This window comes from Ambystoma mexicanum, chromosome 5q (assembly GCF_040938575.1).
Source record: "Ambystoma mexicanum isolate Mex_15411 chromosome 5q, UKY_AmexF1_1, whole genome shotgun sequence".
NCBI classification, from domain to species: Eukaryota; Metazoa; Chordata; class Amphibia; order Caudata; family Ambystomatidae; genus Ambystoma; species Ambystoma mexicanum.
The window spans coordinates 917,092,239-917,114,239 of NC_090933.1; the positions used below are offsets into that span (position 1 = coordinate 917,092,239).

The 22,001-nt window shown below is 42.5% G+C and overlaps 1 protein-coding gene across 9 annotated transcripts in view; it reads left to right on the forward strand.

Moving 5' to 3' along the window:
- The window catches only part of VPS13B (vacuolar protein sorting 13 homolog B), a 3,421,660-nt gene that overhangs the window by 1,325,880 nt on the left and 2,073,779 nt on the right, over positions 1 to 22,001 (forward strand). For all 9 annotated transcript variants that reach the window (XM_069621427.1, XM_069621422.1, XM_069621424.1 and 6 more), the window contains exon 19: positions 746 to 919. In XM_069621427.1, coding sequence (XP_069477528.1) covers positions 746 to 919 — 174 coding nt within the window. The remainder of the gene's footprint in view (positions 1 to 745; positions 920 to 22,001) is intronic.

The following is a 22,001-nucleotide window of genomic DNA, read 5'->3' on the forward strand; positions in this document are numbered from 1 at the left end:
AAAAATTCATCAGGAAATGGCAGAAAACCTAATTTTAAAAACTCAGTCATTAGGTGAATGTTCCGATAGCCGAAATATAAAAGCAAAAATACAGAATCTATTAAGGTTCCATCCACAAAGTCCTTCTAGCGCCCAAGAAGAGAGCTGCAGGCCAGTTAGTGGGTAAGTAGCCAGGTATGAGTCCAGAACCATGGTTACAACAAAGACACACTCACTTGCATGGATGTGGAAATAGTGCAACTATTCTGCCTTCAAGGGCCTTTGAAAAGCAGTAGGCAAATCTAGCCCACAGCGTCATTAAATCGTTCCTATGGATTTGTCCATTTATTGGATACTGCTGCAGTGTACGATTGCATTTATAGTTTGGTGGACTAATGCACCCACTGCAGAGATTGTTCTGCAATTTGATGGCCACAGGTTGGGATTTCAGTGGGTCCACTTAACCTCCTCCATCCGAGGTCCATAAAAGAAGTCACATTGACTTCGATATTGATAAGACTTGCTTATCAGTGCCTAGAGGCAATACTCGCCATAAAAAGAGCCGGATAGGTTCATTATTAGTCTTAATTATTAGATGGTTGTTGAAGATTTAAAAGTGAATTTCACTTTATGGGTGTTTGTAAATTACAAAAGATTTGATTCATGTTCATTGGATTACTGCAGTAAATCTTGGTGTATTCGACAAATTGTTGTATTTTCAATGCGGAAGGAAAGAGATGAGTCTGACATATTCTGTTTCATCCAGGAGACAGCGGAAAGGAAAAGCTGATACCTTTAATCCAGGGCCCGTCTGATACCAAAGACCTCCACAGAAGCAAATGGCTCAATGAAAGCAGAAAGCCAGAGTCCCTCTTAGGGCCAGATTTGATGGCCTTCACAGTCCAAATTCCACAGCAGATGGACTATTGCCACAATTCTGGTAAGTACATGACATGTTACAACTTGATATCTTAATACCAACGGAGCATTGTCCATGGCTGGGGCAGTCAATAACACTGCTCTTAGCATTCTATCTATTGCACTCATTTCGAATTAGTTCTGAGAAAAGAAAATGTGCATAGAATAGAATGTATACATGTTATACGTAGTATAGATAAATGAGGTACATTAGAGAGCATTACCAATCTAGACCTTATGATATACTTTAAAAAAGATACTGTTCATTGACTTTACTTTTCTAATATTGAGCAACATAAAGTGCTTGTTTTGTTTGGGCTTCTTTTGCCTTTTCTGCACAGTGTAGTGCTTCTCTGTATTATTGTAGAACTGCTTCGTGGGATACATGTGTAGCACCCACGGTAGGATTCTTTCCTTTACACAAGAATGTAAAGATCTAGATAACAAAGTAAAATGACTTCTCATTGATGGCAACCAGCTATTTCATATAGCACTGCAAAACATCTTAAATGTATTGGTTAATCCCTATTTGCACTCCTTGCATGCCCATGCTCACCCCCACCACCACCCCGACCCCTCTTTCTCCACCACTTCCCCTGTATGCCCCAGCATTCTGTAAGCATGCAGAGAGTTACAAAATACCAGCAAATAAATATGATAAAGACTTCTTGCTTCACATAATTTAGACTGATATTCAATACTGAATTTAAATGTGGTTTTAATATAAAGCATGTAGAACAAATAAAACAAACCAACAAGTTAACTTGTTTGTACACCTACGCTACTTGCCAGACAATAACTGGTTGATAGCGGCATGAAATAGCTTCATCCTCTAGTCTTTTGGTGCTTTTGAAGTTTTCTCTTGGCTAATTGTTTCATTTTGCTGTTAGGGACAAATGATGTTATCCGTACAGAATACTTTTTTGTTTTTGGAGCTGTAGGAGCAATAAATAGGTCCTTTGTTAGTTTTGGTTCTACAGAGAACATTGTCACATGGGCACTCTAGAAGCTACATGGGGCTCTTACTCATTAAAGTGATTTATGTAAGTTATTTAGTGCCAGTTGCAAGAAATAATCTATGTCTCTGTGTGGATGAAAAAGATTGCAATCGAAGCAAGTCATCGAGGTGGAATTGGCGACATAGTCCGTGTTGGTAGAGGCTGAACCTGAAACCTATGGCTACTGAAGACGTATGCTATTTGTGAATGTTGCTTTCCAACTGCTTTCCTGTCAGATGCTTTACTTTCAAGCTTTGGTAAATCACATATTAATATTGTGGACCTGACTCAAGTTGATGTTACCATAATAGCAAGTTTATCAAGAGGTCCCAAAGAAAGCGGAGAGTGAGGGCATCTGGGCAAATGGGGTTTCTTGCATGAACTTTGAGAGGTTTGTCTTGAATTTTACTCTTCCAACTTCCATCCTAAGAATGTCGATTCTGTTCAGGATCATTTTTCTTGCTTATCGTTATTACAGGTGCTTTTTTTGTTGCCTTTTGTGTGCTTATTTTAAGCCTTCGCTCAGCTTGTGGGCTATTAAAAGGGCCTAAATGAAGTATGGACGTATGACGGTGGTTCGACAACAGATTGTATTTGCATTGCAGCAATAACCACAGTTCAAGTTCATTGGTATTCCCATTTGCACATTGCAATGCCGTATTTACAGACTTTAAGTACTCACTCGCCCTCTGAAATAATTATGTCCAAGCAACAAGTGAACACAAAGCTGCATTAGTCCTTGGAGTACCAACTAGCCACAAACATATGCCGAGAGTTTAGCAGCTAAGCTGGCCATCCACTGCTCTGTTTAACAGAAGCAATTAGGCAGTTGTCCAGGATTCACCCTAAGGTGTTATTTTACAATTATTAAGAGGCTTTTTAAGAGTGAGACTGTTTGGGAAAGTATTTCATAGTCTTACTGTTATTGTTCTTCTCGTAACAAGTTCTTTGCCATGGTTTATTTGTATACTTTCTGCAAAATTGAACCTTTGTGGTCATTCAAGATGAGCCCTTCACTTTCCCGTTCCCAGTGAAAATATCTTTTTATAAAGATCTTTTCACTGAAAGGTCGATATAGAAAGAACACTCCGTTACCGCACAGAGCAGTCTTTCTAAATCAAACTGTCACGCCCGTGCTGCACACGAGTGTGCGCAGGGGCTAACAGGCTCTGCGGGACCAGGGAGGCGGAGGGCGAGGAGAACGGGTAAGTGTATGTGTGCGCGCGTGCACACGTGTTTGTTGTGTGTGTTATATGTATGTGTTTTGGTTTAGAGGGTGGGGGAGGGCTTGGGCTGTGGGTGAAATCCCGAGGTGTGAGGACAGGGGGTGAACTCCCGCGGGAGAGGATGGGGAGGAAAAATGGGGACTGGGAGCTGAAAACCCCAAAATATTAAAAGAGAGGGAAAACCATATTTTAAAAGTCTCAAGAGAAAAAGACCTTTACAATGCCAGTTTTCCGATCAAATGAAAATAGGTCAAAGTAAATCGGTCTTTTCCTCTTGAGACCTTTAAAAGAACGTCATTTCACATATAACCACTTTCTGTTGTCCTTTACCATTTGGGGGTCTTTGGGTTCTCTGGCATCCAAAGTGTTATTTAACATATACTTCATGGTGACTTGAAAAGAGTAGGAGTGTGATATGACGCAGTTTGTAACACACACACCCGTCTCCTGGATTAATGTTGATGCGCTGTGCTTAAATGTTCTTAGGACCCATTTTCTAACAATGGGTTTACCACTGGTGCAAATAAAACTAGTTCAGGGACAGGAAACACTGAAGAAACTGGTTATATCCTACAGAAAGCTCCCTATGTATGTATATGTATGTAGGGGATTTATAAAGTGCGAATCAAGCTGGGAAGCAACAAAGTGCGGTACATAAGAGAACACCCAAGAGTTTACAAGTAGGGAGCTGGGATGGAAAAGGGGAGCCGGTGAAGGGAGGTCTCAAGATGGGGAGAAATAGCATTGTGAGGATTGATTGGTGAGATGTTCTTTGAAGGGTAGGGTTTTTAGATCCTTCCTTGTGTGGGATGGAGCGTCCTGTCTTATCTGAATTGGTAAATTGTTTCAGAGACAGGTTATATAGCCGGAAAAGGCCAGTTTCCTGATTATTTCCCTCTTGCAGTGCTTTGCTTACAGCATGGTGATGTTGGGACCTTTGGTGTTGGCTGACCTCCGGAGAGGATTTTCTTGGTCCGGTAGAATGGTGTTTTGATTGTGTCTGCCTTGTAAGTAATGCAGTGTAGCTCTGAGGATGGATTTGATGTGCTCGAACGTTCTTTGGATGAATTGGCAACTGGGACTCCTGCAAGTAGTGTGCTGCCACCATCCAGGTGGAAGATGCAGGGCTTGAAATTGGAATTCGTGGAGCAGGAGCTGGAAGTAGCTCCTGATTGTCAAGATGTTCCTCTGACCGGGACCTACTCATTGTGACCCTGTAGCCATCAAAGTCCAGTCTCACGAATGGAGTACTTGACAGATTGTGGAAATTGCTTTTTCCTCCAAACTGTTGCATGCACCCAAAAATGCACTTCTTGAACCTCTCTTTCCATTGCTGTGTTTCTCGGTCTTGTACTCTATTGCTCACTGTTACTGTTGAATCCTTGGTCTTTGACCACGTTGCTTTACATATCTTCACGTTTGAGATTCTCTTTATATGACATTCCCTTTTATTTCTTTTTCATTTCTTTTTCCATTTCTTTTTTGTCGGTTTGTCAATCTTGCTGCTACCTCTCAGTCTTAGTCTTTACCTGTCTTTGGAGCTACCTCAGCACATTGCCACTACATCAGCTCCGGCATTAATCGCTGTTACTGTCTCTTAACTACCACATTTGTATCTCTTCTAACACCTTTTATATGTGTCTCGCTGCTGCAGACGAGGCACTAATGCATAGCATGCAATATACCTAATTTCCAAAGAAGGTTCAAATATAGCTTTGTGTCCAGTACATACGACCATTAATTCTTTGCCTGTCTTCTAGAGGTTCACTAATGTACCTTTTTATGCAAATACCCAGACACATAGAGTAAACGACAGATGGGTATATTTGTGTTGCAAAATTTGGCTTGCAGAGCCAAAGTATTTCTAGACCAACCAGCAAGGTACTAAAAAGCCAACATACATGTGTGTGTTTATTTAACAGAGAAACGTAGTTTTCCAACAAAAAATACTTTACAAAAGATTGCAGTGCCACCGTAGCATTCCCATTGTTGGGTGCTTTCAGCAAGCAAGCATAGTTAGTGAGGAAGTTGCACAAACCTGTTGGTGATGATGGGTCGGTAGGCGTATAAAAAGGGGACATGTAAATGATGCTAACATGAAAGATGGATTTACACGATTTACAGTATTGTAAGTGCATGGTTTGATGAGCAATAATTGGGAACGGAGGATATCACTCTTCATTGCCGGAGTGGAACCGATTCTGAATCCAGACAAAGAGAAAACGTTTTTTATTTCGAGGTAAGGCAGAGGGTAAAATATTGCAACTGGCCATGTGACAGGGTACTGGAATGTGGTTTAGGATTGAAGAGTGTGGACTGAAGATAATCGTCAGGTAGGGGGGTGAGGGAATAAATCCCATAGATGGATTTAAAAACCAGGAGAAGACATAGAAAGGGAAGCAGTTGCCCATAACAAACCAATCGAAGTAAAAATAGTGCAGAGTGGTGGGTGCCAAAATTTTGTTCTTTGTTGAAGGGGAAACATAATAGAGGAATTGTTGAATGCAGAGACTGATTCAGGTTGCAGAGGAAAAGTGTGGAGACCAGGATTTTAGCAGAGTGACATGCATTATAGGGATAGATGATCTGGTTGGCCAAGGGGGTCAAGTCTGGTAGCCTTAATAGTCGAGATAATAAACTGCTGGATCTTAATGGAGAGCCCTGATTGCAAGCCTTGGAGCTTGGGTTAGCATGTCTGGGGTAAAAGATATAGAAGGAAGAAAGGGTCTGGCAGGAGAAATGATTACTTCCGTTTTAGAAAAGGGATAGTCGATAGTGTAAAAGACACAAAAAGTTCCAGAAAGAGGAAAATAGAATGCAAACACTTTGTTTCTCAACTCAAGATAAAAACACTATTAGTACACCAGTGCACCAGTGCAAGGTTCCAGGGTACTAATGGCAGTAAACCCCTTAGGCTTTGCTCTGGCATGTAACTGACGCCCTGGGGCATTACCAGACTGCTAATGCCCCCCCGCCTCCAACTGGGGGTTTATTGCTTAAATAATATCCTACGGAGCTAGAGGCGAGGTAGAGGCAGTCTCCGGCAGTCTCTCTACCCTCTTTACTCTTTTCAGTTTGTGGGAGGACCCACATATACCTGTCTGCAGAGCGGAGCGGCGAGCAGAGCTAGAGGTGAGGTAGAGGCAGTCTCCGGCAGTCTCTCTACCCTCTTTACTCTTTTCAGTTTGTGGGAGGACCCACATATACCTGTCTGCAGAGCGGAGCGGCGAGCAGAGCTAGAGGCGAGGTAGAGGCAGTCTCCGGCAGTCCGCGGTCATGTCCGCGGTCCATGTTCCACCAACTGTGTCTACACCCGCAGAAGGTCCAGCGACCCTTTTACTTATGCGCTCACAAGCTACACAAGAAGAGCGCTCTGAGCTTATAGCAGAGCAAAGACTTCTTAGAAGCAATTATAAAACCTCTGGTATGAAGATGATGGCAACGCTAGCAACATCGGGTAAGCCAAAACCAAAGATCCCAAGGATCATAACGTTGACCCCGGCGACCAGTATAACTCCTGGCTGTACCCCGCCATTACGAAAAACATGCTATGACTTTGAAAACCCTTATTCTGAGAATGATCATTCACCATGTTCCTCCCCTACGTCCTCCCCTACGTCTTCATCGTCTTTACCGGTGCGGTCGAGCAGTATCACAACGGTCCCCAAAACAGACGTTGAATCGCAGAATCCTCACCCCCAAGGAAAAAACCAGGATATACGTACCTTCGAGGTCCGCCCACGATTATCCGAAAAGGGCGGCGACGCGGCTGTTTGCGCGGACCAGTCGGGATGTCAGGTGCTGGGTCTCCGTGCAGCTTCTCAATCGTCTCCCTTGAGGGGCTCTATTTCCCTCTCGCCCTCCCGTGCCGGCATCCAGTCTGCCGAGCCTCCCCGCCATAATATGGCGAGAGCTGCGGTCGTTTCGGCGGTCGGAGGACCGCCGGCGCCTGCACCTGTGCTCTCGGGCCGGGTGCTCGGCCGAGAGGGGGCGGAGTCAACTGAGGGCTTCCAGTCTGGCGACGAGGGACTTCCTATGGCAAATACCACGAATACAGAAGCACTGAGGCAAGGACGTCTGCAGAGGTTTTTGCCTCCTGACAGCGCTCCGTCTGCTGTAGAGGAAACTTCCGATGTAACTGACGATCAAATAATCGATCTAACGGAGCTCGGTAAGAGCCCGAGGGAAAATATGAGAACTTTCGACACTCACCGGTCTCCGGTGGAAATTTCAGTCCAAATACATGCTTCCAGTGATGCTCCTCCGCTAAAGATTCAATTGAAAGAAAATATTCCAGATATCTACTCAGGACTTAAAAACTCTTTGATCCTTGGTCCATACAAAACTCGCAATGCCAATGCTTCAATAGATCACATTGAGGAGATAGCAGAAGAACTGCCAATGGAACTTCCCATACTTAAACCTACCCTCAAGATTCCAAATCCAGAGGACCATCTAAAAAAAATACCAAATTTGAAAAAAAAAACATAAGAAAAAAGATGTAGGGAGAAAAGGCTTGCCTCGTCCTCTGCTATCATCAGCGTTAAAAAATTTCTTCAAAAAACAATGCAAAAGAAAACTGGAGGAAGCTAACGAACTTTCGGACGCAGAAATTTTGGAAGCGATACAAGACCTTCCTCCAGCAACCAAAGCGAGAAAAACTTCATTGTTTCCTAAAAAAAACTACGGATTCTCCAGGTAGTACCAAAAAACGACATACATGCAAACAAACTCCAAAACAAAGAAATTTTGCCTACAAAACCCAAAGTAGGAAACACTCAATTGAACCTAAATGAAAGCACGCAGAACCTTTTCTTTAATCTAGGCAAGCCTGCGAAACAACAGCTACCAATTCTGATAAACCTTGATCAACCGGAATCACTAATAAACATCGAATTTGCGATACCGTCTAAAGAAAAAGATAAATTGGGCGGATCGTTACCTCAGCCTATCAATATACCTCCGGGAAAAAAACGTGACAAAGACCAACCTGTGCCTTCTTCCCCAGACCTCACCAATCAAATTTTCTCAGAGCCACTAATAAACCAGGATCAGTTTACCCAAACAGATGAATGTATATTTCCCTCGGAACAACCATCACACTCTTCTCCACGTTCTCGCTCGCCACCAAGAAACAGGAGATTCAGTGAAATAATTCCCCCTAACTCAAAAGATTCTCCTTCGAAAAAAAATGATTTGGCAACCATTATGTCGGTAATCACAATATCCTTAGCCCCCTTTGGGAAGCTTTATGAAAGCATAAATGATTCATTAAAGGATAGCATTACGGTGTCGGCAATGATGTATACAAAACTGATCTTCGTAGAAGGTTTTATCACCGCCTTGGAACAAACCAATAAGAATCACCGAGAAACCTGGGACGCGAAGCTATCAACCTTGGAAGAAAAGCTACGACAGCTTCAAACAATAAATCCTGGAAAAAACCCACACGCGAACAAAGAAGTTTCGACCTCATCGCAATTAATCTCTACTAAAATAGCACCGATCTTTTCCAGTGAAAAATCTATTCCGTCAGACAGAACAGCCGATCCAGTAAAGTTAGTGACGACAAAAGCAAATACTAAAAAAACTCCGTTATCGTCGTGCCCACAACCTTTACTGAAGCTAACGAAAATTTCAACACCAGACTGTCCTAAGAGGCACTTTGAATCTATAACAGAGCAAGCAACAACCGCCAAGGAGTTGTCTAAACAAACTAAAATACCATTAACAGATATAGAAATGGCATACGAAAAAGTGACCACTGACATAAACCAGCTCACCCGATCACCCTGTTCGGTGGAGGATTTTATCTGCCAAAGTTCTTTGATGGATGTCTCTCAACACGAAGACTCGATCGAAGCGATTGAACTAGATCTGGCGACGGAAACCCACAACAGCTATCTGGAAAAAATAAAGCTTCCACCAAAAAAAGAAGATAGAAATACACCTACACTTACTCATAGTGGCAAGGGTGAAATTGATATAAAACACGTCGCGGATTTGAGTATTGATCAGCTATATGAGAAGTTAAAAACTACCAATACTTCTACCTCGAACAGACCTCCAATTAACAAGGATAAACAGGCTAAACTTATGCCTCGAGAGGAATCCTCTGTAAGAGCCAACGAAAAGACTCAAGACTCTGTGCGGCTTTTCAAGATTGAACAAGATCCAGCGGACGATCAATATATGATCTTGAACAGGAGAACCGTCCTTAAAATTCTGAAAAGGGTCGATATACTCAACACGCTGAAGTCCGAGGATTTCGTGCTTATTGAGCCGTATCACAGAAAAAATCAAGCAAAGGCTTATTTACACATTAGGAACTCAGGGCTCCAGGTCGTCACTCAAGAGGCCTAGGCCAAAGTGGCACAAGAAGGTTTCATCCTTTTGGAGATTATGCCTCAAAAACCTATTAACAGCCACCCGGAAAACAGTAAAACTCCGGCACCAACAAAAAAAAAAACATACAGATACAAATCACAAACGGAAGATCTTTATAGATCGAAAAGAGGGGAGCGAACACCACCCCGCTGGGAAAAACCAGCCGCCCATGAAATTAGAACATCGAGGACAGTCCAACCAAGATCATCACACTTGAGATACTACCGAAACGTAAACGAAAGAAAGGCGGATAGAAATGATCCGAAATACTGGAAGGACCAAAGAAGATCAATCTCACCACCAGATTTTCCCCGCCGACAAAATAGACGACAAGCTTCGCCAGTGTCCATCATTCGGAAAAAACAAGAGGTCGTCCAACCTGCTACGCACCGAGAAGAAACAACCATAAAGGACTCGTGGTCTTGGTTCCGAAATGTCTTTATGTCGGGACAAAAGAAATAGCAACAAAGAGGAGCTTCCTCTAACGTCGACTCGTGTCTCGACTTGACAAACGAAGAACAAACAAATGAAAGATTATCGATAGCGTCTTGGAATACGAGAGGTCATAAGCATCTGACCGAAATCGGCAGTTATAATCTGGGAACCCACGATATTATCTGCCTTCAGGAAACATGGCTCTTGAACAAACCTGCACTTGATGGCTACACGATTGCATTTTCTCCGGCGGTACAGGGCCCTTTTGGCAGACCGTCTTCGGGCCTCCTGACAGCTATCCGGTCTGGGTCCAATCTTCAACTCCTTAAGACCATTGTAGCCACCTCCGCCTTTTTGGGAGTGCTTATAAGAACGACCCATGAAAATGATTCTGCGCTTTGGGCAATTGTTAATACATATTGGAACCCCCAAAGAATGTCTACCGATAAATTCTGCGATGAAGCTATCAGGATCATTGACAAAATTATGATAGTCTATAAAACCTCTAATATTCTCATCTCTGGTGATCTGAATTGTAATTGCAAAAAAGAAACTGAGTCCACACCCGCATTGAAAAGAGGCTCTAAGTGGCACAATTTAATGACCTCTAAAAATCTACGCAATGTGGCGAATTCCATAAACCACCCCACTATACCAACATGGGAGCGTGAAAAATCCTCAGCAACTCTGGACTATATTTTTGTCTAAGAAAACATTGATCGTAGTATCATGTCCTTCGAAGTAATCAGAATGGAAAAAAGCGATCATAATCTGCTTCATCTCACATGTAGAGCAAAGAGGGGCGACCAGCAATTCTACACTATAAACGTGGAGTCAAACATCCAACGCTCTCGCTTGTGTATGACGGCAATTGACGTCAAAAACCTAAGCAAGAAGTATGAAGCGCTTATCAGAGACACTGATTCGACCGAAGAAATATCCAAGAGCAGCTATATTCCATTGCTCCTGCAATTTAAAAAACCTAGGAAAGAAGTGGGCAAGCGCCCAGAGAACTCTACTCATACCTACAATCGGGCCTTAGTCGTCAGACGGCGCCTTCTAAGGAAACTAAAAAAAGAGGCATCAATGATGAACTCGACCAACAAATGGGAAGCCTACCAAGCGGAGCTTAGATCCTACAAACAGTGGCTTAGAAGGAAGAGAGTTCTACTCTATCAAGCCGATGCGGAAACCATGATGTCTACTATAGCCAACAAAAAAACAGGGGAATTCTGGAAACTGATAAATGACACGAATTACAACTTGAACTCGCCCATGATAAATGCTGTGTCTGAAGAAATTTGGCACAAACATTTCTACAAATTATTTGATTATCCTCCCTTGGTCAGCGAGAGAGTATTCTACCCAGTCATACTCAAAACGAACTGGATTGATTTGTCCGACCCTGACGATATTAAGGAAATCATAATGAATTTGAAATCTTCACGAGCACCAGGACCTGATGGTCTGGCTAACACAGACCTAAAGCAGCACCCAGAAGAATGGTCATCGCTCATTAGCCTGATTTTCAACCACTGTATGGAACAAAAAGCTATTCCCAGTTCATGGACGCGAGCAATTATCGTTCCGATATTTAAAAAGGGGACGAGGGAAGATCCCTCTAATTATCGCCCAATCCCCTTACTAGATGTTATCGGAAAAGTTTTCGCCATCTCGGAACTGGCAAATAACATCGCCAGCAATGGACATATTCCAAACAGGCTTCCTAAAAAACGCTAGTACGGCGGTGAATTTAATGATTCTTAACATTCTAAAAGAAAAAGTCCTACTTGGTTCTCCAAAAATCTACCTTGCCTTTGTCGACCTCTCTCAAGCTTTTGACAGAGTAGACAGAGACAAATTGTGGGCCAAGCTGAATTTGTGGAAGTGCCCCAGTCAGATCCTCGATCCAATTATGGCTTTACATAGAGACACTGAAATATCGGTTAGACTTAATAACAGCCGCCTACTTTCTAAACCAATACCCGTAAACAGAGGAGTGAAACAAGGCTGTCCTTTGGCTCCAGCCCTCTTTATATCCTTTCTTGGAGATTTTCAAACTACACAAGATTTAATTAGATCGTTTCCTCCAAAAATAGGAACTACCAAGATTGCGAGACTCTTGTATGCAGATGACCTTATTATTTTAGACCAAACGAAAGTGGGTCTTCAACGACAATTGGACAACTTACAAAAATACATGGATGGAAATAACTTGGATATAAACAACTCCAAAACCAAAATTCTGATCCTTCAAAAACAAGGCTGTAAGAAAAAAGAATCTTTCAAGTGGTTCTTGAATCAATCTGAAATAGAAATAGTATCTTCATTCAAATATTTGGGAATCACCATCGACAGCTCAAAAAAATCGCTTAGTATGCAAAAAATTCTGTGGTCCAAAACCAAAAATTTAACAGCCCAACTACGCGCAGTAGATGGAAAGTTTGGCAAATTTAGCCTGCTCCCCGCAATTCAGTTTTACAAGACCAGAATAGTGCCAGCCTTGACATACGGCATGGATGCAAATCTTTCCATCCCCGCGTCCATATGGGCCAAGCTGGAAGGTTTTATCTGGAGAACAACCTTAGGTTTACCTAAATCTACACCAGTTGCGCCGATAAGACGGGAACTCGGGCTGCTCTCGTTGGAGGTGGTGGTTGCCCAGAGTTCCATTCAGCTTTATAGAAAATTACGAATTCAAGACAGCTTAGAAATATATAAAGTAATATCTGAAGAAATATCCAACGGAACCAACAAAAACCTCCTCGAATGGGTAGAGAAACAAAAACATACGCTTCAAGAAATAGTCTGCTCAGAAGAGGAACTAATTCAGAACCCTATGCGAATAAAATCAAAAATGAAATGGTTAGACTGGATAAGGACAAACGATAGCGCAATCGCTAACAAGCTACTAACCCATCTGCCACCTATTTCGAATAAACTAAAACATCCAATGGAGTATTGCCTGAAATACCCGAATAAACGACTCATGAGAACCTTATTAAAAGCCCGGATGAATGTACTACCGACTCGAGAAATTTTGGCAATTCGGAGCGCATCGAAAGAAAAATCTTGCAGACTTTGTAATGATCCTAGAACCATAGAAAATATTAGACATCTTTTGATGACGTGCCCGGCGATTGACCATGAAAGAGAAGCCTATCTTGTACATATAGTTAATCCATCTTCTTATGTTGTCGACTATAATGCATGGTGGAACCGACTGATCACGGGGGCTAAAACGAGTTGGTTAATAGCAGCCTCCATGCTAATGAACATTGCGTTGGAAAAAAACTCTGTTAAATCAAAACAAAAACCTGAAACTGATGAGCACCAACCTGTGGTGGTTTGAACACTTCTTTAAAACATAGGAGTCTGTTCGTCTGACCTCTCCCTTTAAGTAAGAAAGAATTAATCTCGACTTTTGTAAAAATCTAATTTTGATTATATACAAAAAAAAAAAAAATAATAATATCCTACCATATCTTTGGTCACTTCTCTGTTCTGACCAGCATTACTCTCTTCTGTGGCTGATTCAAGCTTCACCCTCTTCTGTTGCATCCATGTAACACAGTGATTGCATTATAGACTATATTCTGATTACATGTCCTAGCACCTTCACAAACACATTAAGCAATAGAGGAACTAGAAGGGATCCTGTAAGGACCACGAGAAGAGCGTAATCCCTAGACAAGATATGATCTCCCATAGCAACCCACTGAGACATGGACTCTAGTTAATGGGGGACCCATGACTTAAGGTGGTTTCTCAGCCTCTGCAAGGCCCTGCAGGTGTTGCAATTACCAATACTGTTCAATGTTATTTATCAGTCCAAGATCCCATGGGCAGAAATGCATCCCTGCATATAACCAAGAGACTATTAACCCCCAAACAAACTAATTTGCTCTTAGTCCCATGACAGATTCCAAATGTGCTGGATAACGTTAAGCAAGACAGTAGTAACAATATACATGTCAAGCGAGGATGCCACAACCCCTCAATTGCTTCTGGCACATGAGTTCGATCAAGGGTTAGAGGAGATGCTGGTTAGCCAGGAGGTCAGTAACTGAATGAGAAGAGTCCTTTAATGCTTTCGCTATTGACGCCAAAGATGTGTTTCTGATATGGCCCATAACCCGCCACTCCAGGAAGTGAATCCTTCATAGGACTCATGCATTGATGATTAATATGAAATGGTAGGGCTTCTGCAGTGAAATATTGGAAAGACTGGTGAGGTGGAAGTAATATAACCAGCCAACAGGGAACTAAATAACTTACATGCGCATGTAATCCACGGAAGGATTTGTAAGGTTTGAAGGTCTCCCTGTGCTCGTTTACATACTACTGTTTCCACTTATAAATGGCACACCTGTAATTGCTCATAAAAATATGTTTGCCAGAATCTTGTACCTTCATTAAGAACTGCATTTTCTTCGCCGATGTTAAGATGTTGCAGTAACGTGCACTACCAGTCTGAAAAGGAAGCGAGACGCTTTTAGATATTGCCTGGTTTTATCTTTACTAAAGGAGTATTTCTTGTTATGTTGCAGTGTACTGGAAATATCCAGAATGTGTCCAAGATCACATAATTTGGTACATTTGTGTGAAATGTGCTGTTCTCCCGTTAGTTCCAGCTGTCATTCTGACTAGCGATGCATGTGGCCAGAATAATGAATAACCAACGCGGGAAATGAGTCACAGGTGGTGGGATTTTGTCTAAAATATATATATATATATTCTGCATTGTATATTTATCATATGTCTGTCATGTCAGGATAGGCAGAGATTCGATGTCGCGCTCTCTTTATGGGTAGTTTTCTTGTAGGTTTTTTTTGTATGGAAAATAGTAATGTTTAATAATAAAAAAAAAACGTTATTTGTAGTAGTGTCATTTATCGTAGGTCCTTGACATCAGCTTTGGGCTGTAATAAGAATACAGCTTTCCATCCTTTTTTCCATTTTCAGTCAAGGGAAAGGATAAAAGGGTCACTCATTTTTCAAGAATATACTGAAGTGGCAGCTAAACTAATGCCACAGGGTGATATATAATAGTAAAGGCAGATTGTTTACAATGTAGCACAGGACACTCCAGTTATGCCATTTTCTTGCACTGTACATAACATTTGTTGCTTCTGCCCATTGGCCGAGGAAGGATGAAAATCGGAGTCCCCCTTGCCAGGTTGCAACTCCGTGGATAGTTTCTAAACACGGATGTCCACACCCACAGCGTAACTCGCCGTGTTCTCCAGTATGGTCTCTAAACTTAGATGTGCTAATAACGTCCTCCATCCTGTGCTACGTTTTAGAAACTGCTAGGGCATAAATATTTGCTGTGTAGTTTATTCAACTGACTGAGCACCTGCCTTGTGAGTACACTTAGGGGCCAGTTCACAAGATTAAAGGTAATCGATTTGCCATTTGACAATGCGGTTATATTTGCCTTTCGTTTACTTTTACATTTACTTTGTTTTTAATGTGCCCCCTTTTTTAAATGTGGGGTTTTACCCTCCATACCACCTACCCACCTTTTCTACATCCCACCCTTGTTCCAGTTTTACATACCTGGCCCCCATGTTGCCCACTGTTTTCACTTTTTTTTTATTCCTCATCCCGATATACACATATATCCCCTTTTCCAAAATGTGTCCTTAATGGCGGGGCTGAATTCTCGAATTATTTTTTATTTGGTGACACTGTGTCGGTACACGATTCACAAAGGCCCCCCATTACTGCAGACTGCAAAGGAGTGCCCCATTACACTGTAAGCAGAACCCGGATTCACAAATGTGATTTGTGTAGGAAGAGGGTACTTGTGGCAGGAGTCACACCGCCAGCCTATCTACGAATAGCAGCAGTCTGGTGCACTCCCAACTCCTGGCCAACTGCATCTCCATGGGGCCGGAGGGGCTCCTTACTTTGGATGAGTGAGCACATTTGGTTTGACGGGCCTTAAATGGCTTGTCAGTGCAATTGCAGTTGTTATATTTCTGGCAAGTTTCAAGGGCAATTTTCAATAATAAATGGAAACGCTGTGCTTTACTTAACAGGGATGTTTTCCCCTGGGTTAGATCAATGCTGCCAGGTCCAGGCCAAACGCATGTAGGGACCGAGGACGGCGGCGCATGAAAACCGATCCCTTTGGGTATCAAGAATGCACTTTCATGTTTGACAACCACTCCCCATAACTGCAACATCAGCAGGTGGCACACATCTGCCTCGGCAAAGCGGGGCTCCTGCAACCCGAAGAATTCCAGTTTTTCCTGACTTGCGTCTGCATATTAGGGCGAAAGGGGGCTGGCCATCCCTGGCACTCTACTAAAGTTTTCAGCCCTTGCTCCCTTGACATGCTTCCATTATTTACCCAATAGAAGACATTCTGGTAATGAGCTACTTTTAAGTGGAAGCGCTTAAGTGGGGGGATACTTGTGAGACTCATTTGTCTATGCAAGGATAAAAAAAATAGCGAGCTTCCGGAAGTTTGTACTTGCCTTTTGGGAGCACTTTAAATATGACGTTCTTGTGGTAAGCACCTACTGCAGACCCTGGTCAACCATCGTCATCTGGTTTTCCTGTCTGCTTTTAGTGATTATACTGAGGCTATTCACTCACACCTTTTATACCCGCTAATCAAATCCTAAGTGCATTGATATTTGAAGGAGAGCAACATCTGGACTTGGAAAAATGTCAGGACTTCGTTTGCTGGCAAGGCCGAGATTATCCTCATTTGATGGACAAGTTTCTTGCCACTGAACTGAGCAAATCACCACAGTTAAGGCAGAAGTACTTTAACCTCAGAATCACAGGTCCAGTGTCTGTAGGTAAACCTGGTTTCCTTTTTACTAAAATCTCCCCAAATGAACACCTTAAGTATTGTGTTTTCTTGGCCTGAAGGTCAGTGCCCCAAAGAGTGTTGTTTAGAAGCCTGAACACAGTGTAAATGCTTGCAGATGAAATAACAAAAAAAACTCCATGCCTTGCTTGATCAACACCATGCTCAACACCATGCTGCACAGTGCCCAGATGAAAATCATCCATTGTGCATACTAAATAATCTGAATGTTCATCGGTCCCCGAAATGGAATACCGCAGAAGTTATAAAATGACCATAACATGTGTATCCCATAATACTGAAAGGGTTGTGCATGAAAAGAGTGAAATACCATATGACAAAAACAAGAATGCTTATAAAATGAGACTTTACACACATTAAAAAGAAATATAGAAATGATAAACTATTAACCAAGCGTAACTGGAAAAGCGAATATAAACAATTTAGAGACGATATGTTAAAAGCTGCAACTTTGAAATTGATGGCATCCCAAACATCCCGTTCTGCTTATAAAATACCTATGGAAAATACAATGTTTGCACACTAATCTGTATCTGCCCATCCGAACCTTTGAAACTGGCTGGTTGTAACCCATTGCAGTGCAAAAGTGGTGCCAGGGGCAAAACCTTTTCAAGGTACTGAAACTACCTTTTGGGAGAGCACAGGAACATTTCACGGCCAACGCTAGGCACGGTTTGAGCTGCCTGTGTTGCTCCCTAAGGTCTGTGACCTTGGCCAAATCATTGTCTTACTGTGCCTTATCTGCCAAAAGATTGAGTCTGTGGAAGCGATTCAGTTTAGTGTAGATTTTTCAAGAAAGTCAAAAGCAATGTTTTACCAGACTAAACTCCTGTTGACCCATTTATAATAATAATAGTGACCATTCATAAGTGCAGAATTTTTTGTCTTGTGTTATTACATTTTTGTAATGTAAATTATACCATGATGCACTATACTAACAAAGACTGTTACTTCCTGGGACGTTATTTTCTGTATTGCCACAAAGATTTAGTGGGCTTGCACGCCTTTTACCGCACAGTACGTGGCCGGTGAGGAAGGAGGCAGCAGCCTTTCACCACAATTTCAATTTTGCAAATGCATTTATGAAAAAAAAGCTGTTTACATAAAAGGCGACCCCTGCGAATGATTTACAAGTGTGTCTTTTTTGCATAAATGAGACCCTATTCATGAAAGTGGAATGCCAGAAGTCTTCTCTTAAAGCATTTTTGACCTGATTGAGTATGCATGGCTGTAGTTCAGTAATTAGAGGCCATTCTCATTTGTAGTCTGGGCATTAAAGTGTAAAAAATCCCATCCATCTATCTGGTTACACTTCCTCCGCAGTCCCCGCAGACTGCGCCTTGCACTGGATCCGTAAATGTTGCCAATTTTCTCTCATGTTCCCACTGGGCTTCTGGTGCACAAAATCTTATCCTCCCGATGACAGAGCTTGCCCGAGTGATTTCATGCTCTTAGCATTTTAGTTCACGGGAATTAAGGCAAAGCGTCCATACAGCTGAACGGAGCGTCTATTTTTGTGATTCCGAAGTCGAGACTGTTATTGGAACTAAATGAAGAGATGCAGGTGTTCCGCAGTTCAAGCCCGCTGGGAGCTTTTGGTGGTCGACGCTTGAAGAGAACATGCACATGTTTCCACAGTCAAACAGCAGCTGCGAGACAGGGATTTATGCTTTTCTCAGAACTTTGGGCTTTCAAAATGTTACATTTAATCACAGGCACAGAAAGCAGACCAAATGTTAAAGATGTTACGTATAAAAAGCAGGGGGCTGATCTCTTTACCATACCAGCAGGCTGTGGGAATACGCGAGCAGAAGTGATCTTTAATCTTAATATGAGCAATTTGAAAAGGATTACGGGTACAGCCAGTGAGAACTTCACCTTTGCAGCACACAGCGTTGTTATCCTCCTCGATGCTTTCAGATCGGCTATAGCGCGCGAGAAACCAAAACATGTGGTTGGGTTTCTTTGGGAAAGACTAGTGTGTTGCTCCCAGTCAGAGTCCCGATACTGCATTTACAACCCTGTTTGAAGTTGGAGAGTACTTGTTGCATCAGGCGTCGGCTTTGGTTGGCCTCCGAGCATCCATGGATGCAGTTGTTTTTATAGTTTCCCGCTTGTTATTGTTGGTCTATGTTGGGGTTTCTCCTTGTTTTTTCGTAGGTGCTTTGGGGCAGAGGAGTTGTGGATTCCCACATGACGCTGCTGGAAAATCAGTAGCGGAGGCAGCTTTTGATGCCAGGGTGCCGGCTAATAGGGCACCAGCGGGAGGATGGGGGGTGCACTGGGTACCAGGGGGGATGGCCACCCCCTTGCTTCTCCCCTGGCTTTGCCACTGTAGAAAATGAGAGGTATAAGTCAGTCGTGGGTGGGGGGAGACGCAATCATTTCAATAAGGGTACCCGGGGTACAGGGGCATAGACTTTTGGTTTTCCCTGCAGGAGCTGGGGTGGGGAGGGGCAGCATCAATTATAAGTATAGGTACTTTAACGAAATTGGCCTTTCCCGGGGAGTGCCCGGGCCCTGGAGCACCCACGTACTCGGCGCACCTGCCTGGGTAGCATTAAGCGCCCCAACGTTAAATGAAATAGAATGTAAGAAATAAAGAAAGCTAACAATACTGTTTTGGGAGAGTGGATGGTAGGTATCAAGGGATGAAAACGCTCCAGTAAAATTAAAGGACCATTGAGCTTCCCGACAGTATGACCACGTTCTAAACTGGGGAAACATGGAAAATGTCACGGCACGTCACAGTCTGGCTCCTTGAGCTGTTTTTGTCATATTTCAGATCCGCAAAACCCACTTGAGCATTCGCTGGGCAAATACAAATATTTTGAACAACATACTAATATTTTCAGCAACACAGTGGATTATTTGAACAACACTCGGATATTGGCTGTGCCCTGACATGTGTTGGCATAAACCTCTCATGTAACAGCAAATCTGATTGCATTATATTTTCTGTGTGTTCTGGTTGTATTATATTTAGAAAGGATAGATCACAAATTAAGTTCTCGCATCCGAGATGGGGATGACGCATGCACTTCACAAGTTCGAATTTCACAGCAGAGCTAACTCAGCCCTTCATCCTCCTTTGATTAATTGAGTTCCATTAAATTTAGCAACAACACCAGTTATTACAGCAGTTATAAGTTGGAGATATTTGCAGGAAGCGCTATATGAAACATGTTAACTACCACAGACTAAGTGATGAACATCTTTGTAATTGTACTGCCATACCATTTATGGTGGACATCTTGTGTGGGTTGTCAAACCTTGACCAGAATGGTAAGTTAATCGTGCGCTATTCTCCTCCATTTGTGTAAGCCACCTCTTATTCTGTCCAATAGAAAGATACATTTGCTACATTTGTGTCCCACTCTCAGGTGGTCTTTCATTTGCTGCTGTGTATCAAATTTAGGCATTTTCTATTTATTGCCGTGTCACAAATTTCAGGCATTTTTTCTCCCACTGCTCGGGTATCTGAAACGTAGGCGTTTCTCCATGGTTGTAGAAAATTTGTGTTGGTGAGCCATGTCTTTCACTTGGCCCATCCATGTTACGTAGCCTTGTCTCGCATTCAGCCCATTTGTGTTAGGCAGGAATATCGTGGGACACTTCAAAACTGGAGGATCCCGTGGGGGTGGTAATTGCTTCACACCAGAATGTACAACAGGGAAAGGGATATGGGCCAAAGCTCGTCAGAACAGCTTGATGCTTGAAGGTTTTTAGCACTCTTTGAAGATGGTCAACGGTTTTAACCTGGAGCTTGGTCCACATTTTCAAAACAGTGAGAAACGTTTCAATATCGGTCTAACAGCTTTACCCTTTCTCTTGAGAGGTATCAGTATGTGAGGTACCTGGGCCACAGTCTTGACTTCCAGGATCATTGTACAAGACAACACACAACTGTCAGGATCTGGAAACGATGTTTTGCAAATTATTTGTCAATAGAATTCCTTTGATAGACACAGAGGACATGCAGCCATTTCACCAGCATCTTGTTTTGAGATCACAGTACATTCAATGCGAGGTACCTATCAAACAATTATAGGTTGCTATACGTGTGAAAGCATGAGATATGATATGATAAATTATTTAAAACTCGCATGTACACAAATGTTTCTAGGCGCGACAAGACAAGGGAAGGAAGACAGAGGAAGGACAAAACAAAAGATCTTACTAGGCCTTTTGTGAATGCGGTAACGCAAAGTGCAGGGGGGGCAAGATTATCCATGATGATGGTGAAAATTATCCATATTAAATTGTGCCATTTAATGGCTGCCAAAAGGAAGGTTTTAATGAGAAGGAACTGAATGTTGGGCCACGTGTTTTAGTATAATCATGCAGACTGTGATATGCAAACAACAATGATACATGGGACATCATTAACTATATTGTCATTAAGCTCGTCCTGATGAAGGTCCTATTAATTAAGGAGCCGGATGATATTTAACTCACAATGAACCAAAACGATGTATTGAGTTTATTGGAAATTACCACATTAACTATGGTGGTTGTATAGGCAATGATGAATTGTGATTGTAATATGTTTCATTGATTCCATCCCATGTGTTTAAATTGACGATTTAAACGGTTCAATATTAGAGTTCATCAACACATACTTTGCTAAACATAGTTGTCAGTGCTAAACAGTTGTGTTGTCTTTCTCTTGAGAGTCCTGAAAGGAAGTGTGTCCCTTTACTCTACAGTGTATGGAAATGCACAAACATGAAAAGGTACCACCTCAAATCGCTTTCGTGGCGTGCAGTCAAACGTTATTCCTGTGACTTCAGCTCTTGATAACTTAAGTGCAGGCATGTGTTTCCGAATGAAAGACAAACACTGCGTGATTGAATTAGTCGATTTAGCTCATTAGCCAGACAGTTAATTATCCAGCCGAATTCCCGCATCTTTCGTTACTATGAAAACAGGGGCAGAAGTTAATAAACCTCCGCTCTTGGGTCCATCGCTAACAAAGCATGGCAGTAGGCGGCCCATGGAGCCGCTGCCTGGGAGGGGGGACTTGACACAACCGTTGATGCGCTTCGAGTGAAACATCTTTATCAAGTTAATACAAGAAGCAGCCATGCCTCCTTGAATTACTCATTTATAATAGCCAAGCAGCAGCCCGGCTTCAGACTTTGAAATCCTGGGAAAATCAAAGTGCAAGGAGGGCTGCAAATGTTAAAAACCGGCCAGCTGCGCAAG